We start from the raw sequence: 18,742 nt of genomic DNA, 5'->3' as shown, positions 1-18,742 counted from the left end.
AAGTTGTATGTAAACTTCTGACTTCATTGATTATAAACTGGGTGATTCAAGCCCTGATTACTGACTGGCTGACAGCTATGGTATATCAGACCATATACCACGGATATAACAAAACATTTATTTTTGCTGCTCTAATTACCATGGTCACCAGTTTATAATAGCGATAAGGCACCTCTGGGGGTTTTGGGACAGGATATTGCCAATATACCACGGCTAAGGGCTGTATCCAGGCATTCCACATTGTGTCATGTATAAGAACATCCCTTAGCCATGGTATTTTGGCCATATACCACATCTCCTCGGGCCTTATTGCTTAAATATAAACCATCACACTACCTCCACAGCAGAGACTGATCAACAACTACAGGAAGCATTTGGTTGGAGTCATTGCAGCTAAAGGTGGCACAAGCAGTTATTGAGAGTAAGGGGGCAATTACTTGTTCACACAGGAGCACTGGGTGTTGCATAACTTTGTAATAAATTAAATAAGTATGTAATTGTTGTGTTATTTGTTCACTTTGGTTCCCTTTATCTAAAATTAAGTTTTGGTTGAAAATCTGATAACATTCAGTATAAAAAAATATGCAAAAGTAGAGAACATTTCAAAGGGGGCAAATACATACATATCCAGTGCTGTGAAAGTAAGTATATATATATATATATATATATATATATATATATATATATATATATATGAGTTTTTGTTTTTTCTCAAATTAATATCAAACAGCTCACCTGTCCATATATATGATTTGTGGGAATTCCAGTTTCTTGTGAATCTTTTCTGGGCGTCCTAAAGACTGGTTGAACTCAAACCTGGACAGTTCAAAGGTCAACACTGGTGGTAACTTTGAGAACCACCTCTGGAACACAACAGAATTCACATTAACATTTCAATTTCTATCTATATTACATTTACATTCATATGTATTTGGCTTAACATTCACAACAACTTTCAGAGTAAACATAAAGCTAGGAGTTTGGTATGCTCACCTCGCTGCCAGACGAAATGGTTTGATCCAAATGTAGGGCTTCAATCTCCCCCTCTATCATGGCGCCTTCAAGACATTCATCCAAGTTGTTGAAACCATTCACTTGTAAGGGGTACTGGCCAAACTGCTCGATGTTGGATAAGGTCTTGCCTACACATTGTCAAACATCGATGTGAATTGACAGAAAAAATTGCATAAGGGTCAGGAGTTTTTCTTCACCATGTGACCTCAGCAGGAAAAACTATGGCGCCTACTTAAAGGCTATATCAGATTACGACTAGTCATATAGGGTCATAGCCAAGTATGATATGATAGTGACTACGGTCATAGCCTAAAAACAAGCTTTTCCTGGGCATGTCAGGTGATCAGGAAATACTTGAGGCCCTGCAGTATATATAACCACAATGAAATGTCCATTCTATACTTACCCGCATGAGTTCTCTCTGCCACAAATGTCCCATAGAACAGCTGAACCATTGGGTTTTCTTTTTTATCTTCCGGGCTGCTAAAGATAAGATCACTTTTATACCTTGAGCAATTCAATATCTGATTTCCTGTACTTCAAGACACAAATAATACTGGTATAGTAATAAGAATACTTATTATATGTTCAGTACTGGAATGTCAAATAGCTTAACAAATTACCAATTACCATTACCTTTGGTTTTAGAAATTTGGTAGGACATAATATATACATATTACACACACACACACACACACACACACACACACACACACACACACACACACACACACACACACACAGAGTACCAGCCAAAAGTTTGAACACACCAACTCATTCAAGGGTTTTTCTACATTGTAAAATAACAGTGAAGACATCAAAACTATGAAATAACACATATGGAATCATGTAGTAAACCAAAAAGTGTTTTAAAAAATATAAAAATATATTTAAGATGAGATTTTTCAAAGTAGCCACCCTTTGCCTTGATGACAGCTTTGCACGCTCTTGGCATTCTCTCAACCAGCTTCACCTGGAATGCTTTTCCAACCGTCTTAAAGTAGTTCCCACATATGCTGTGCACTTGTTGGCTGCTTTTCCTTCACTCTGCGATCCAACTCATCCCAAACAATCTCAATTGGGTTGAGGTCGGGTGATTATGGAGGCCAGGTCATCTGATGCAGCACTCCATCACTCTCCTTCTTGATCAAATAGCCCTTACACAGCCTGGAGGTGTTGGGTCATTGTCCTGCTGAAAAACAAATTATAGTTCCACTAAGCGCAAACCAGATAGGCGCAAACCAGATAGGCGTATCACTGCAGAATGTTGGGGTAGCAATGCTGATTAAGTGTGCCTGGAATTCTAAATAAATCACCTACAGTGTCACCAGCAAAGCATCCCCACACCATCACACCTCCTCCATGCTTCAAGGTGGGAACTACATATGTGGATATCACCCATTCACCTACTCTGCGTCTCACAAAGACACAGCGGTTGGAACCAAAAATAAAATAAATCTGACCAAAGGACAGATTTCCACCGGTCTAATGTCCATTGCTCATGTTTCTTGGCCCAAGCAAGTCTCTTCTTCTTATTGGTGTCCTTTAGTAGTGGTTTCTTTGCGGCAAGTCGACCATGAAGGCCTGACTCACACAGCTTCCTCTGAACAGTTGAGATGTTGAAATGTGTCTGTCTGTGAATAATATTAAAAACATTTTATGTTGCAATTCGACTTTAATTAACTATTATCCTCTGAGCAGAGTTAACTCCGGGTCTTTCTTTCCTGTGGCGGTCCTCACGAGAGCCAGTTTCATCATAGCGCTTGATGGTTTTTGCAACTGCACATGAAGATACATTCAAAGTTCTTGAAATGGACCGGATTGACTGACCTTCATGTCTTAAAGTAATGATGGACTGTCATTTATCTTTGCTTATTTGAGCTCTTCTTGCCATAATCTGGACATGGTATTTTACCAAATAGGGCTATCTTCTGTAACCCAAACCCTACCTTGTCACAACACAACTGATTGGCTCAAACGCATTAAGTAAAGCAATTCCACAAATTAACAAAACACACCTGTTCATTGAAATGAATGTGTTATTTCATTTAATTAATTTCTACAACGTAGAAAATAGTAAAAATAAAGAAAAACCCATGAATGAGTAGATGTGTCCAAACTTTTGACTGGTACTGTGTACACACACACACACAGTGGGCCCAAAAAATATTTAGTCAGCCACCAATTGTGCAAGTTCTCCCACTTAAAAGATGAGGCATGTAATTTTCATCATAGGTACACTTAGGTATCATATTGTATGATTTTTTATAAATTTATTTGCAAATTATGGTGGAAAATAAGTATTTGGTCAACAACAAAAGTTTATCTCAATACTTTGTTATATACCTTTTGTTGGCAATGACAGAGGTCAAACGTTTTCTGTAAGTCTTCACAAGGTTTTCACACACTGTTGCTGGTATTTTGGCCCATTACTCCATGCAGATCTCCTCTAGAGCAGTGATGTTTTGGGGCTGTTGCTGGGCAACACAGACTTTCAACTCCCTCCAAAGATTTTCTATGGGGTTGATCTCTGGAGACTGGCTAGGCCACTACAGGACCTTGAATTGCTTCTTACGAAGCCACTCCATCGTTGCCCGGGCGGTGTGTTTGGGATCCTTGTCATGCTGAAAGACCCAGCCACGTTTCATCTTCAATGCCCTTGCTGATGGAAGGAGGTTTTCACTCAATCTCACGATACATGGCCCCATTCATTCTTTCCTTTACACGGATCAGTCGTCCTGGTCCCTTTGCAGAAAAACAGCCCCAAAGCATGATGTTTCCACCCCCATGCTTCACAGTAGGTATGGTGTTCTTTGGATGCAACTCAGCATTCTTTGTTCTCCAAACACGACGAGTTGAGTTTTTACCAGTTATATTTTGGTTTCATCTGACCATATGACATTCTCCCAATCTTCTTCTGGATCATCCAAATGCTCTTTAGCAAACTTCAGACGGGCCTGGACATGTACTGGCTTAAGCACGGGGACACGTCTGGCACTGCAGGATTTGAGTCCCTGGCGGCGTAGTGTGTTACTGATGGTAGGCTTTGTTACTTTGGTCCCAGCTCTCTGCAGGTCATTCACTAGGTCCCCCTGTGTGGTTCTGGGATTTTTGCTCACCGTTCTTGTGATCATTTTGACCCCATGGGGTGAGATCTTGCGTGGAGCCCCAGATCGAGGGAGATTATCAGTGGTCTTGTATGTCTTCCATTTCTTAATAATTGCTCCCACAGTTGATTTCTTCAAACCAAGCTGCTTACCTAGATGCAGATTCAGTCTTCCCAGCCTGGTGCAGGTCTACAATTTTGTTTCTGGTGTCTTTTGACAGCTCTTTGGTCTTGGCCATAGTGGAGTTTGGAGTGTGACTGTTTGAGGTTGTGGACAGGTGTCTTTTATACTGATAACAAGTTCAAACAGGTGCCATTAATACAGGTAACGAGTGGAGGACAGAGGAGCCTCTTAAAGAAGAAGTTACAGGTCTGTGAGAGCCAGAAATCTTGCTTGTTTGTAGGTGACCAAATACTTATTTTCCACCATAATTTGCAAATAAATTAATTGAAAATCCTACAATGTGATTTTCTGGATTTTTTTTCTCATTTTGTCTGTCATAGTTGAAGTGATGAATGATGAAAATTACAGGCCTCTCATCTTTTTAAGTGGGAGAACTTGCACAATTGGTGGCTGACTAAATACTTTTTTGCCCCACTGTGTGTGTGTGTGTGTGTGTGTGTGTGTGTGTGTATATATGTATATATATATATATATATATATATATATAAATAAAACTAATAAAAAAAATAAATGTCCTTGCACTGTCAACTGCGTTTACTTTCAGCAATCTTAACATGTGTAAATATTTGTATGAACATAACAAGATTCAACAACAGACATAAACTGAACAAGTTCCACAGGCATGTTACTGACAGAAATTGAATAATGTGTCCCTGAACAAAGGGGGGGGGTTCAAAATCAAAAGTAACAGGCAGTATCTGGTGTGGCCACCAGCTGCATTAAGTACTGCTGTGCATCTCCTCCTCATGGACTGAACCAGATTTGCCAGTTCTTGCTGTGAGATGTTACCACACTCTTCCTTTTTAAATCCAGTCTGATAAACACTCCAAACAGCCTACCTAACCGTTCGGAGGTGTATACATGTTCCTAAAGCACACAGGTGCCTCGTGTTGCATCACATTCCAATTATAAAACTGAGTGGGACAAAAAGTTAATTTCAGAATGTGGGGGTGATATCTCCCCCTTCCCCAGTGAAATGTGCGCCCCTGGTTAGCTATGACAATAAATGTGTTGTCGTACAGAACTGACTGTTGGGATAAAATCCTTGACTTACTTTCCATTAGCAGCCAGCTGAAAGGCATCTTCAAGCCAGTCAAGGAGTTTGTGGGTGAACTCACTCACATCCTAGAATGAACACATCTGAAATGAACATATTTGTACGCAAAGCAGTTGATGTAAAGGGGTGGCCATGACCCTGGTGTGTGTGTGTGTGTGTATTGACAAGTGTGTATGCGCGTATACCTGTTGGACCTCAGTGTGTACCTGTTGGGCCTCACTGGATCGGAAAGCATCTCTCAAAAGCTCTACGGCAGCAGACGGGTCCACAAATCTGCGAGTGGAGCCCACCATGAGAGCAAAGAGACAGCGCAGCTCCTGCATGAAGGCTATGTTCCTCTTGTCCTGAGAACACATGCATATGTTAGGCTTCTCTTTCTTCACATAGTTGCACTGGAAAACTTGGGCAACACTTTACTGTTTTCAACAATATATCTTCATATGCAGAGGAGTCCATATAACTTTGTACTTACACTTAATAACTTTCATGAACCTTTCTTATAAACGTATATACATTTTTTACAACATTTGATTATAACATGTAGCCTACACTGTTTATAAATGGTTTATCAATGCTTCTTCATGGAAGTTACTATTAAGTGTTAACCACTATCTTTATGCACAATGTATAATTTTGTAGTCTAGTTTCCCCTCTAACATCAGCCAGACATCCCCTGACTCTTCAGCCTCTGGGACCCAAAGGTCCAGTCTCTGTTCCTCAGGGCTCCTGGCTCTCCATTGGACACTCACCGAGTGGCTCTTACACTTCTCCAGGATTCGCTCAGACAGGCAGTAGTTAAGTACCAATCTGCGGAACACTGGCAGGTGGAACAGGGACTGAAATAAGAGACAAAGATGAGATAGAGTGACGGAAAGGTGACCTGTCTTTTCGTGTGTAAAAATGTCATTGTCGAGGATACTTATGGAGGTTTTAAACACACGAGAGTCACAGTTAAGCAAACAAAATAAAATGCCATTGAGATAACTGTATTGTATGAGACCGGGTGATGGTAATTTTCCTCTCATAACAAGACGAATAAATGAGATAATCTTCTCTTTATATTAGTGACAAGACTGGTGAGCCATAGTGAGTTTTATTGCTAACACAAAATAATGGAGCCTTTTGTGCAGTTTTGAAGAGACAACAATATACCCACGTTTTTGATTGCATTAGGCCTATGTGTCTTCAACTTTCTCGTTTCCCTGAAACTTAATTACAGATTATCACAATCTTACTGTAAAGCGTACCACACCAGATACCACAGAAATATGAGTACACAGCCACATGCAGTCATACAGTGAGTCTCAATCAGATAACTACTTTCTATGGGTAAATTGTGATGGAAAGAGTCAAATAAAAGGAGGGATTTAAAATGGAACAACTTCAAATGACTTCTCAGCCACTCAAAATGTGTGCATGCATTGCTATCCCCTGATGATATTTCCTTTGGGTTTTTAGTGCTTTAAATCGATGTGGCGCATATCTTAACGAAATTAAGACAAATGAGCATTCCCATTTGGCCAAATCTACCGATATAAACTAATTTCAGTCCAGGCGGCAGAGTTCATCACTTGCTCTATCATCACAACACTGCACTATTTAATTACCCTTACAGTCTATCAATATCAATGAAGGCTTGAATTTCAGCAGAGCCACCTGATAGGCCCAGCTAAATTTAGTCTGGAATGGACTCTTAATAGAATTATTGCACCAAGAAGCTTTTGTGTTTGGAAAGTAAAAACCCTTACCCCACCACTGCCCCTCATCTTTCCCCATCCTCCTGGTATTACCGACAACTCAATTTAACACAAATTTGGCTTGATTGTGTGGTAACAGGTTGAAAATAAATCTTCTCCCTCTGTTTGCCAGAAGTCGACATCGTTCAGCAAATTGGACGGAAAACATGTGTTTGGAGCCTTCTTGCCTAGTGGTAATATTTTGAACCGATTCACACCAGAAGTCTTGAAAGGTTTTGGAAAACTTAGAGAGGTTCTAAACATGGTCATCACATATACACCAATTAGGAGGTGGTGCAGAAAGTCAAGGCCGTATTATAGAGACCAAAGGAGTCCAAGGGATTCTGCAGATTCTGCAAAATTCAAATGCAACCTTCACTGTACGACATCAACCTTAGTAACAGCCAGGACCTGACTGGTGATACAACAGGTGGTCTTAAATGGCAAAGCATTAACAAGGTCCACAGTACAAACCCCAAATGTTATACTTATATTTTTATCCTGTTCATATCACTGGCACAATTATCTTTTTCTGTGCATATTATTTAATATTTTAAAGATCAAGCTCCAGAGCAGACACTTAATAACTGTGCATTAGTGTGTACCTCACCTGTATGACAGCACTGAACCAGCAGGTGTTGCCCACATTGCGGATGCCCACGGGCCACTCCTCCTTACGGATCCAGTCTGCAGGGCTGCAGCTCTCTCCTTGGGCCTCGCAGCGCTTCCTCTTCACCCGTGCAGCGCTGTCCTCCACACTGGCCTCCAGTGCCCTGGAACACATCAAAACATGCCACTTATCAACTGTAGACAATGGTCTGATTGATAGTTTCACCTGGGTTGTGTTCATTAGGCACCAAATGGAGGAAAACTGACAAAAATGGGGAGGGAATCCAATAAGAAAGGCACATTTTTGTTTTCGGTTTCAAAAAAATGTATGTTGCTTACTCTTATGAACAAGACCATGGTTTTCCTTTTTTGTTGATGTTATCTATTTCTCATACTGTACTTCTGTGTTCACTTCAGATATTATAACCTTGTGATTCAGAGGACTCTCAATTGGTTACTTCATTCCGCAAGAAAACAGCAAGCAAAGGGGAAATGGTGAGGTACTGGACAACTATACCTGTTGAGCTCTCTCTCTTCTGCCTGGGATTCTTGCAAGCTGAGCTCAATGGCTGTCTGAAGGTCATCTTTAGGAGGAGCACCTGAGGACAAACATTGGGAAACAAATTATCTTCTATGTTCATCACAAGACCCTCTGTATTTTGCTCCTTTCCTTAGACTTTCCTTACCAACTTCCGGCCTACCTTTCTGGGCCCCCCAGACCTCCCTGTTGACATCTGTGTCTGGTGGGTCCTCAGTCCCCTGGCCCTCCTCTGGTGGCTGTGTGGTCAGCAGCCCAACAGCATGGCTAATGTCCCCCTGACTGGCCTGGTATCAGAGAGATAAGAGAAGGCATTACAATGTGTCCTTTCCAAGAACTCCCTGGCTTGGTGCTAGTCTGTTTCTGATTTTGATGATAACTCTGGCACCGAGGCAACTACCCCTAACCTTAAGTTTGACCTCTACGTGATAGAGTCCTTCTAAAGGATTTGTTCCGGGGACTAATTCCATGAAAGAGCCGTCTGACAAAAATGTCTGACAATATAATTTATTTAGCCTTTTTAAGTACGTAAGTCGCTGAGAACTCTTTTGCAACAACGACCTGAAATCTTCATCGCTCAAATGTACAATATGCAGGTTTTCCCTCCATCTATGCTCATTGACTAATGGTGTTGGCATGACATCATCTCACTGTTGCCTTCTTAGACACTACATCATTGGTCTCTGACATGGCCTACAGCTAATGTCAAGTCAGAACACAATTAATCAAATATCAAATCAAGTAGACATGTGGTAATAAAAATATTTGTTCCCTAAGTGTCTTCAGGACCTACCTTGAAGTCCTCTCATAGTGTCATTGAGACAGTCCAATCATTTAGCTGAGAAATGGTTTGGGTATACGGTAGGCCTGGACCACCAAGAAGAAATCAATAAACTTTGAGAGGGCTTAGGTTACTGTCTATCTAGCCATATTATACAGATTAAGCAGGCAGAACCGAAGCCTATCTGCCGGTCTGTCCACAGTGTTTGGTACTCACGTTTAGGGCCCTGAGGAGGATCTGTGGGTCTTGGATGCCAGTGATCTCTCTCAGCTGGTTGATCAGCATCAGGCTCTGAGGAGCGAAAAATGCCAATGAAGAACAAAAGGCTTTCCATTAACCTGTTGCTTGGGTGAAAATAGTCTCTACAACGAAGGTATGCAATTATTCATATGACCTTCCTGGCAAGATTGGAAAGAGTACACGTTCTAGATGTTATTTTTCCAGTCCTTTACTATAAACCGATTAGCGTGACAGAGTATTGCTGAGTAATAATTACTTAGATTAGCTTTGGAACCCATTTATTACAATTAGATTTTTTTCTCTCCGGGGCTAGGTTGACCAGGCTGGTCTCATAGATTAGACGTAAAATAGTAAATCCGGTACACTCAAATGAGTATGATATGTTATGTTTGGTATGGTTACATAAGATAGAAGGTAAAAGCAAAAATCAGGGTGGTTGATCGGGTATATAACGCAAACGTCTAGCAACCCAAAGGTTGAGTGTTCGAATCTCATCATGGACAACTTTAGCATTTTAGCTAATTATCTACTTTGCAACAACATAGCATGTTAGCTAACCCGTCCCCTAACTTTAACCCTTTAACCTATGTGGAAATTTGGAAGACTCATTTGCGACCAAGCTTTCAATTCCTGACTGACGTCTTGAGATGTTGCTTCAATATATCCACATAATTTTCCTACCTCATGATGCCATCTATTTCGTGAAGTGCACCAGTCCCTCCTGCAGCAAAGCCCCCCCACAACATGATGCTGCCAGCCCCGTGCTTCATGGTTGGGATGGTGTTCTTCGGATTGCAAGCCTCCCCCTTTTTCCCCCAAACATAACGATGGTCATTATGGCCAAAACAGTTCTATTTGTGTTTCATCAGACCAGAGGGCATTTCTCCAAAAAGTACAATATTTGTCCACGTGTTCAGTTGCAAACCTTAGTCTGGCTTTTTCTATGGCGGTTTTGGAGCAGTGGCTTCTTCCTTGCTGAGCGGCCTTTCAGGTTATGTTGATATAAGACTTGCTTTACTGTGGAAATAGATCATTTTGTACCCGTTTCCTCCAGCATCTTCACAAGTCTTTTGTTGTTGTTCTGGGATTGATTTGCACTTTTGGCACCAAAGTACGTTCATCTCTAGGAGACAGAACGCGTCTCCTTCCTGAGCGGTATGACGGACATGTATACCTAATAAAATGCAACTAAAAGTATTCCTAACCAGCCGTAGCTTTGAAGTGATACACCAGATCAACAGTGGCTAAACAGTTAAAAGAATATGGGCCAGCTAAGAGGAGTGAGTCTATATAAAGCACTCACCCCCATAACAGCAGGTGGACATGTCAGGGTAACAGTGTGAAGGCAGCCAGACACACAGACCTGGGACCATGCAGACTTATATGGAGAGCTGGGGTCTATCTTAGCCTCTTGGTCAGCCTCTATTTTGGGCCCTGACATGGATAGCTAGCACCTCTGTTTATCATTCCACTCGCCATGCCACCAGGGTTTGAGTGACAAAGGCAGTGGGTGTTTCTCTGACACACACAAAAAGCCACCACAGACCCTGGACACAGATGAATGTAGATAGACATTAATTGTGGAGAAAAATACAGTTATCTTCATGCTATAAAATAGGATTGAGACATGTTGTTAAAGATTAACTATAAACAAATCAAAGCTGATGGGTGTGTCCAGTTAAGACACTGGTCTATATGACAAGAAACTGTGGGTATGCATGTTGTTGTAGTGGTTTTGACAGATGACCTTTCTCTGATTACTGTTGTTATTGCAAAGATTGATAGACAATAACACAACTATTTTGCCAACTGGTTGTCGTGATACGTTGAACGAGACAAAATGTCAAACATCTTTGCAGGACAGGCAGGATACGTAGTGACAACAGTCCCGAAACACAGAATTCCCCACACGAGGTAATTGAAGCAACTGTGTCATTGACTGTTTCACTAAGGAATAAGGTCGTGTCGTGATATAGAATTTAGTGTCTGTCCACACAGAAAATGTAGGCTGTAACGTTATGTGATCTGGTTGCGTTAGTTAACAATCTCATGCAAGGTTAGAGTTTTTGAAATGTCACTTGTCATTCCACTCTGTTACTTAGTGCTCACCGAATTCGTTGAGTTTTCCCCATGTTCACTCTGTTGTTCAACTCTCATGGCAGCAAAACCCGAATTTCTTGTTTATTTCCACAAATGCCTTCAGCCCGACTTCGGAGTCAAACCAACTCCATCTGTCAAACAGCCACACACAAGCAAAGAAGAGTGGTATCCTTGCCTGTCCAAAAAACCGGCGCGTGCAAGCGACGTGTGTGCGCGCGGTTACGTCTGATACAGTATATCAGCACAAGGATGAACTTTTATGAAGTATGTTCACCTATAGGCAAGCTGCAGGGGCATCATTTCAGCTAAATCTAGGATATGGCAGAGTGACCGGACGGTGGGGGGATTGAGTGAGGGTTTCCTCCAAAACATTTTGTTGAAAGCTGAAGCTCATTTATTGCATTTTTACACAATTTAAAACGCTAAAACAAGAAAAAAAAGTACTCTACATTATCATCGTGGCTGCTGTAGCTTCATTTATATCAGTCAACATGGGACATAACAGCCTACCAACAGGTCACACAGCAATTAATTATCTGCTACACACTAGCTCAGCATCATGATTAAAAACTCTAGTTTAGTAAATCAATCAGCAGTTAGATTGCCTAACTAGCCATCTACAGCCATTATCCAGCTATGCGCTGGCTACCCGTGATTTTTGGTTGTTGCCTGTTTTGCATGTTATTCTGGCATTAATACGTGTCCCATATCAGTTTGCAAATAATGTAAATAATTATTTTTATTGAGTTAACAAAGCCGCATACACATATGGTCTCTTTTTTTGCTTTCTTGAGTAACGCAGCTCCAAATAGCAGGTGTTTCAGGTTAGCTCAGCGATTTCTGTCGTGGAGGGGCAGCCAGTGAATAATAAAGAGCATAGGGGTTAGTAATCTTCTCTAGTTGTGCAGTGATTGGCTCAGTGTTCTGTCATTTATGGGGAAAGTACGTCACCGCAAAATCTACAGCGAGAGCTAGAAAGTTCCGAACCATTGGGTGCTGCCATAAATTTACATTAGAAGTGCCCATCCGAGAATGCTCAAGGTCATTGACCACAGGTAAGATGACATCAAATCGTTATATCTGCCGTAGCTTTGATTGGACTGATCATATTTTCAAAATCTTAGCTAGCAAGCTAGACAAGCAGTCATCATCATGAATCACGTCAGCAATCTACTGGCAAATCCTTTTCAATCCTTGTAATGTGAAGATCTCTTAAATGACTTCCTCGCCTGGTTCACCAACTACTTCTCAGACAGAGTTCAGTGTGTCAAATCGGAGGGCCTGTTGTCTGGACCTCTGGCAGTCTCTATGGGGGTGCCACAGGGTTCAATTCTCAAGCCTAGTCTTTTCTCTATACATCAATGATGTCGCTCTTGCTGCTGGTGATTCTCTGATCCACCTCTATGTAGAGACACCATTCTGTATACTTCTGGCCCTTCTTTGGACACTGTGTTAACAAACCTCCAGACGGGCTTCAATGCCGTACAACTCTCCTTCCGTGGCCTCCAACTGCTCTTAGTAAAACTAAATGCATGCTCTTCAACCGATCGCTGCCCGCAATATTCTGGACGGTTCTGACTTAGAATATGTGGACAACTACAAATATCTAGGTGTCTGGTTAGACTGTGAACTCTCCTTCCAGACTCACATTAAGCATCTCCAATCCAAAATGACATCTAGAATCAGCTTTATGTTTCGCAACCTTCACTCATGCTGCCAAACATACCCTCGTAAAACTGACTATCCTACCGATCCTTGACTTCAGCGATGTCATTTGCAAAATAGCCTCCAACACTCTACTCAGCAAATTGGATGCAGTCTATCACACCGTTTTGTCACCAAAGCCCCATATACTACCCACCACTGCGACCTGTATGCTCTTGTTGGCTGGCCCTCGCTTCATATTCGTCGTGAAACCCACTGGCTCCAGGTCATCTATAAGTCTTTGCTAGGTAAAGCCCAGCCTTATCTCAGCTCACTGGTCACCATAGCAGCACCCACCCGTAGCACACTCTCCAGCAGGTATATTTCACCGGTCAGCCCCAAAGCCAACTCCTCGTTTGGCCGCCTTTCCTTCCAGTTCTCTGCCGTCAATGACTGGAACGTATTGCAAAAATCCCTGAAGTTGGAGACTCATATCTCCCTCACTAACTTTAAGCATCAGCTGTCTTAGCAGCTTACAGATCATTGCACCTGTACATAGCCCATCTGTAATTAGCCCACACAACTACCTCATCCCCATATTGTTATTTTTGTTTTACTCCTTTGCACGCCAGTATCTCTACTTGCATTCGTCTTCTGCACATCTATCACTCCAGTGTTTAATTGCTAAATTGTAATTATTTTGCCAATATGGCCTATTTATTGCCTTACCTCTCTATCTTGCTTCATTTGCACACACTGTATATAGACTTTTGTATTGTGTTATTGACTGTACGTTTGTTTATTCCATGTGTAACTCTGTGTTGTTTGTGTCGCACTACTTTGCTTTATCTTGGCCAGGTGGCAGTTGCAAATGAGAACTTGTTCTCAATTGGCCTAACTGGTTAAATAAAGGTGAACTAAAAAATAGATAAAACAAATCGGTGCTCATCAGCCATTTTATTGGACATAAACATTACACAACAAGTTGGAAATTGCTAATTTAACAATGAGTGGTTTGGAAAGGAATCGGTGGCTAACTGCAAACGTTGCAAAGCAATCACTATTTTGCTTCCCCTGCTATTCGGTGGAGATGGTGGGTGGTCCAAGTCTGGGTTTAAGGGGCTCTTTTCCAAGCTTAAAATGATAAACATTCACATGAAACACCATGGGCCAGAAAAGGTTGAATATATTGGCCATGCTGTCAATCCAGCATGACTTCTGCCACCTTCAAAACATCTGGAAACTCAGAACTGGGAAATCTCAGACTTCAATGAGTTCAGGACAACTGGAAACACGTTTTAACGGTCATCCAACTCGGAATTCCAAGTTGGGCTTCTTTCTAGAGCTCTGATCTTAAAAACCACTGACGTCATGATTCAACCTTGTTTTTTCTGAGTTCCCTGTTGTCTTGAAAGCCCCATAAATCCAGAAAATGCCAGACTTTGATGACAACATTTTTATGAAAACATTTGTCCACAAGAAGGACCGACGCACCACCTTCCTATTCAAGTGAGCACAGCACAACAGTGAGTCCAAAAATGTACGTAAAATGCCAGGGAGATATGTATATTGTAGCTAAGAAAGTAATACTAAGTGTACAGTATGTTAGTAGCCCATGTGCCTTTCCCTTTCCCCCTAATAACTTAGCCTGCTGTTCTGACTTGGTGGTGCACATGTAGCCTATAGCCTGTTTTAGAGAAATGTAATCATTGAATATTGTAAGAGCTTTCATTGTCTGCTTACATGCACCCTTTATTTATCCTACGGTTCTGACTTGATGTACTGGGAGAATACTGTAAGAATGGCCCCTGTTCTGAATTCTGTAGCTGTACATTTCAAAAGTGCTGAACAAATAATTATATTGACTACGTCCGTCTTAGCTTGCTCATTAATATCTTAAACGAAATGACGGATTGCCTCTCATCCGCTCATCGTTCCCTTATGCCATAGTTTTTACATCTCAATTGTCCCTAGAAACCACATTTGTTTAAGCAGGTCAGCAATATCAGCTATGTTTTTTAAAAAGGCAGTAAATGAGTCTGAATTAACTGTTTCGCTGCCAGACAAGGCTCCACTCATAGCCAGGTGAAGTGGTGGTAAGGATTCCTTCCATGGCGCTAAAAGAAAACCCTGCTGTTGGGACAGCTTTTTGCAGACCCTAACAGTTTGTGGGCACCGTTTCAAATCAAATTCTATTTGTCATATGTACCTAATACAACAGTGAAATGCTTACTAACAAGCCCTTAACCAACAATGCAGTTTTAAGGAAATACCCCCAAAAAGTAGGAGATAGGAAAAACAAATAATTAAAGAGCAGCAGTAAATAACAATAGCGGGGTTATATACAGGGGGTACCGGTACAGAGTCAATGTGCGGGGGCACCGGCGTCAAGGTAATTGAGGTAATATGTACATGTCGGTAAAGTTATTAAAGTGACTATGCATAGATAATCACAGAGAGTAGTAGCAACATAGAAGAGGATGGGGGAGGGCAATGCAAATAGTCTGGGTAGCCATTTGATTAGCTGTTCAGGAGTCGTATGGCTTGGGCTTAGAGGCTGTTTAGAAGCCTCTTGGACCTAGACCTGTCCAGGTGTGAAAGGACAGTGTGGAGTGCAATAGGGATTGCATCATCTGTTGGTGCGGTATGCAAATTGGAGTGGGTCTAGGGTTTCTGGGATAATGGTGTTGATATGAGCCATGACCAGCCTTTCAAAGCAGTTCATGGCTACAGACGTGAGTGCTATGTGCTGGTAGACATTTAGGCAGGTTACCTTAGTGTTCTTGGGCACAGGGGCTATGGTGGTCTGCTTGAAACATGTTGGTATTACAGACTCCGACAGGGAGTGGTTGAAAATGTCAGTGAAGACACTTGCAATTTGGTCAGTGCATGCTCGAAGTACACGTCCTGGTAATCCGTCTGGCCCTGCTGCCTTGTGAATGTTGACCTGTTTAAAGATCTTACTCATATTGGCTGCTGAGAGCGTGACCACACAGTCATCTGGAACAGCTGAGGCTCTCATGCATGCTTCAGTGTTACTTGCCTCGAAGCGAGCATAGAAGTTATTTTGCTCATCTGGTAGACTTGTGTCACTGGGCAGCTCTCGGTTGTGCTTCCCTTTGCAGTCTGTGATAGTTTGCAAGCCCTGCCACATCCGACGAGCGTCGGAGCCGGTGTAGTACGATTCGATCTTAGTCCCGTAAAGCTTTGCCTGCTTTATGGTTTGTCGGTGGGCATAGCAGGATTTCTTATGTACACTATAATGGTTTGTCACCTTTATAGTGCAAATAATGTGTTATTTAGTGTTGTGTGGTGGCTTTGCTGGCATGCATCCCCACATTTCTTTTTGAGTTTGCCCCTCTGAGATTTACATGCTAAAATTGCCACTGTGCTGGCAGCTGTCTCAGAGCATTTCATATTATTTTGTACATACATTTGAGACACTCCATTTATTATGATATGTTACGTTTCGTATAGTATGTATTAATTTGTGGATGTTTATCACCCATATTGTATGATATGTTAAGAATTGCAATTCATATTATGTGTTACAAATTTGCAAAATGACAATATGTTACGAATTTTCAAAGTGAATGATATGCTAATATTAGCTAGGCTAAGGGTTAGGGTTAAGTTTTAGGAGTTAAAGTAAGGGTTAGGGTTGGAGGGTTAGCTAAAAGTGTTAAGGTTAGGGGAAGGGTTAGCTAACATGCTAAGTAGTTGCAAAGTAAATAAAAAGTAGTAAGTAGTTGAAAAGTTGCTAATTAGTTAAAATTGCCCATAATATGTCCACCGATTCACCCCAACCAAGCCACCAACATTGTTTTTGCCTTAAGTAACCATCTGTCTTATGTAACCATTCCAAACATAACGTATCATACTAATTTGAGTGTCTCTGATTTACATTTACTATGTTATGTGTAGTCTATGAGACCAGGTTGCTGAACTCCCTGTGAGACTGCCCCACTCTTTAAAAAAAGTATAATCTTACCATGTTAATAGAAAATCATTACAGATGCCACAAACGTTCACACACAGGTCCATTTAATGTTGAAACTGAGTCAAGAAGAGAGATCTTCAGACTTAAACTATTCCGAATTAATTTTGGAAAGAGACTGAACAGAAAGAAAGGAAAATGACTTTGAAGATCATCTGACATTACATTTTGGAGGGGAGATTTAGGTTTATCAAACTGGTTGCTCAACATGATATCGGTCTTATGGCTACTACTAAGCTCAGGTAAGATTCACTCAGACAGTTTTCCTCTTCTACAATCAGCCATGACACATTGGATTAAATAACCATAAATATTAATTAAATACAAACATTAAAGACCAGTTTACCAGTCTGTGCTATTAGGAATTGTCTACATGAAACAAGCAACATTTAAAGATGATTGACATAATGAGACAGTAGTTTCTACTCATTGCTATTAACTCTTTTCAAATACATTTTTAACTTGGTCTGAAATTACCAGTCGTATTGAAATAAATTATTTAAATGTCTGAGTGTGTTGTTTTATTATAATGCTATTTGTTATTTTATAGCAAATGTATGACTTAATGGAACCCTTCTGTGAGCTTCCTATCCTGTAAATCCAATAATATGATTTTAGGAAGTCCATCTGTTTTAACCAACTCAAACTAGGGTTACAAAATTGCAGTAACTTCCTCGGAATTCCCAGGTTTTTCCAGAAATCCCATTTGTTGGCTTCCCAGACTTCCTGCTTATTCCTTTCTGATTACAGGAATATTCCAACTGGGTGTTCTAGAAAACCTGAGAACTTTGTGAAAGTTACCTGGAATATTGCAGCCCTATCTGATAATAATAATATTGCAGCCCTAACTGTGAGACGAATGAAGAATTTCCTGATATTCTTAGGGTTTTTCCTATGAATGAATGCATGGATGATAAAATATTTTCAATTTAATGAAAGTAATGTTTATCCATTATACTTCATAAACATGTTTTTCATTCTAAGTAGTGGATTGTAGGTCATTGTTGTGAAGACACAATGTCTTGAAACATAACACATTGAAGATTGTCTTAAAAAAAACAACACAATAGTCAAGTTTAAAATAGATGAATACCGTAAATCATCAGGTAGAATTGTCATATGCAAGATGGACAGGGTTTGCATTTTATTTGAGATATCAATAGGATTGTAAAATTCTGCTAACTTTCCCCAAATTCTAAGGTTTTCCAGAAATCACTGTTTGAAGTTTTCTAGAAATATGCAGGAAAATAGGAATGCTCCAACCAGGATTTCTGGAAACCCTGGGAATTTTTGAAACCCTTCTGTATATATCAATTGTAACGGCTTTCTTCTGTGGACGAAGGATCAGACCAAAGCGCAGCGTGGTTAGTGTTCAACATGTTTAATAAAGACCATAAACGTGAACACTACAAAATACCAAAACAACAAATGTGGAAAAAACCGAAACAGTCCTATCTGGTGCATAGCCACAAAGACAGGAAACAACCACCCACAAAACCCAACACAAAACAGGCTACCTAAATATGGTTCCCAATCAGAGACAATGACTAACACCTGCCTCTGATTGAGAACCATATCAGGCCAAACATAGAAATGGGAAAACTAGACACACAACAGAATGCCCACCCTGCTCACATCCTGACCAACACTAAAACAAAGAAAACACAAAAGAACTATGGTCAGAACGTGACATCAATGAGTTGAATTTCATATATCAATGACTTGAATTTCATATG

The 18,742-nt window shown here is 40.8% G+C and overlaps 1 protein-coding gene across 8 annotated transcripts in view; it reads right to left on the bottom strand.

Annotated features, from left to right (window-relative positions):
* The window catches only part of LOC110533533 (ubiquitin carboxyl-terminal hydrolase 28), a 32,318-nt gene extending 20,601 nt beyond the window's left edge, over positions 1-11,717 (bottom strand). For 2 of the 8 annotated variants that reach the window (XM_021617852.3, XM_090186202.1), the window contains exons 1-11: positions 11,375-11,685; positions 9,242-9,316; positions 8,408-8,531; positions 8,224-8,305; positions 7,708-7,870; positions 6,111-6,197; positions 5,547-5,705; positions 5,359-5,429; positions 1,421-1,497; positions 994-1,142; positions 736-863 (exon numbers count right to left, since the gene is read on the bottom strand). In XM_021617852.3, coding sequence (XP_021473527.1) covers positions 736-863; positions 994-1,142; positions 1,421-1,497; positions 5,359-5,429; positions 5,547-5,705; positions 6,111-6,197; positions 7,708-7,870; positions 8,224-8,305; positions 8,408-8,531; positions 9,242-9,316; positions 11,375-11,422 — 1,163 coding nt within the window. In that variant the 5' untranslated portion in view covers positions 11,423-11,685. Of the gene's footprint in view, positions 1-735; positions 864-993; positions 1,143-1,420; positions 1,498-5,358; positions 5,430-5,546; positions 5,706-6,110; positions 6,198-7,707; positions 7,871-8,223; positions 8,306-8,407; positions 8,532-9,241; positions 9,317-11,374 lie in introns of all 8 variants that reach the window. The other 6 variants (XM_021617853.3, XM_090186203.1, XM_090186204.1 and 3 more) reach the window with 4 other exon arrangements.
* Between the last annotated feature and the right edge of the window lie 7,025 nt (positions 11,718-18,742).

The sequence above is a fragment of the Oncorhynchus mykiss genome, chromosome 10 (genome assembly GCF_057628025.1).
Source record: "Oncorhynchus mykiss isolate SJ-2025 chromosome 10, ASM5762802v1, whole genome shotgun sequence".
Taxonomy (NCBI): Eukaryota; Metazoa; Chordata; class Actinopteri; order Salmoniformes; family Salmonidae; genus Oncorhynchus; species Oncorhynchus mykiss.
The sequence above is the reverse complement of the archived record's forward strand: the minus strand, read 5'-3'. Positions and strand labels throughout refer to the sequence as shown.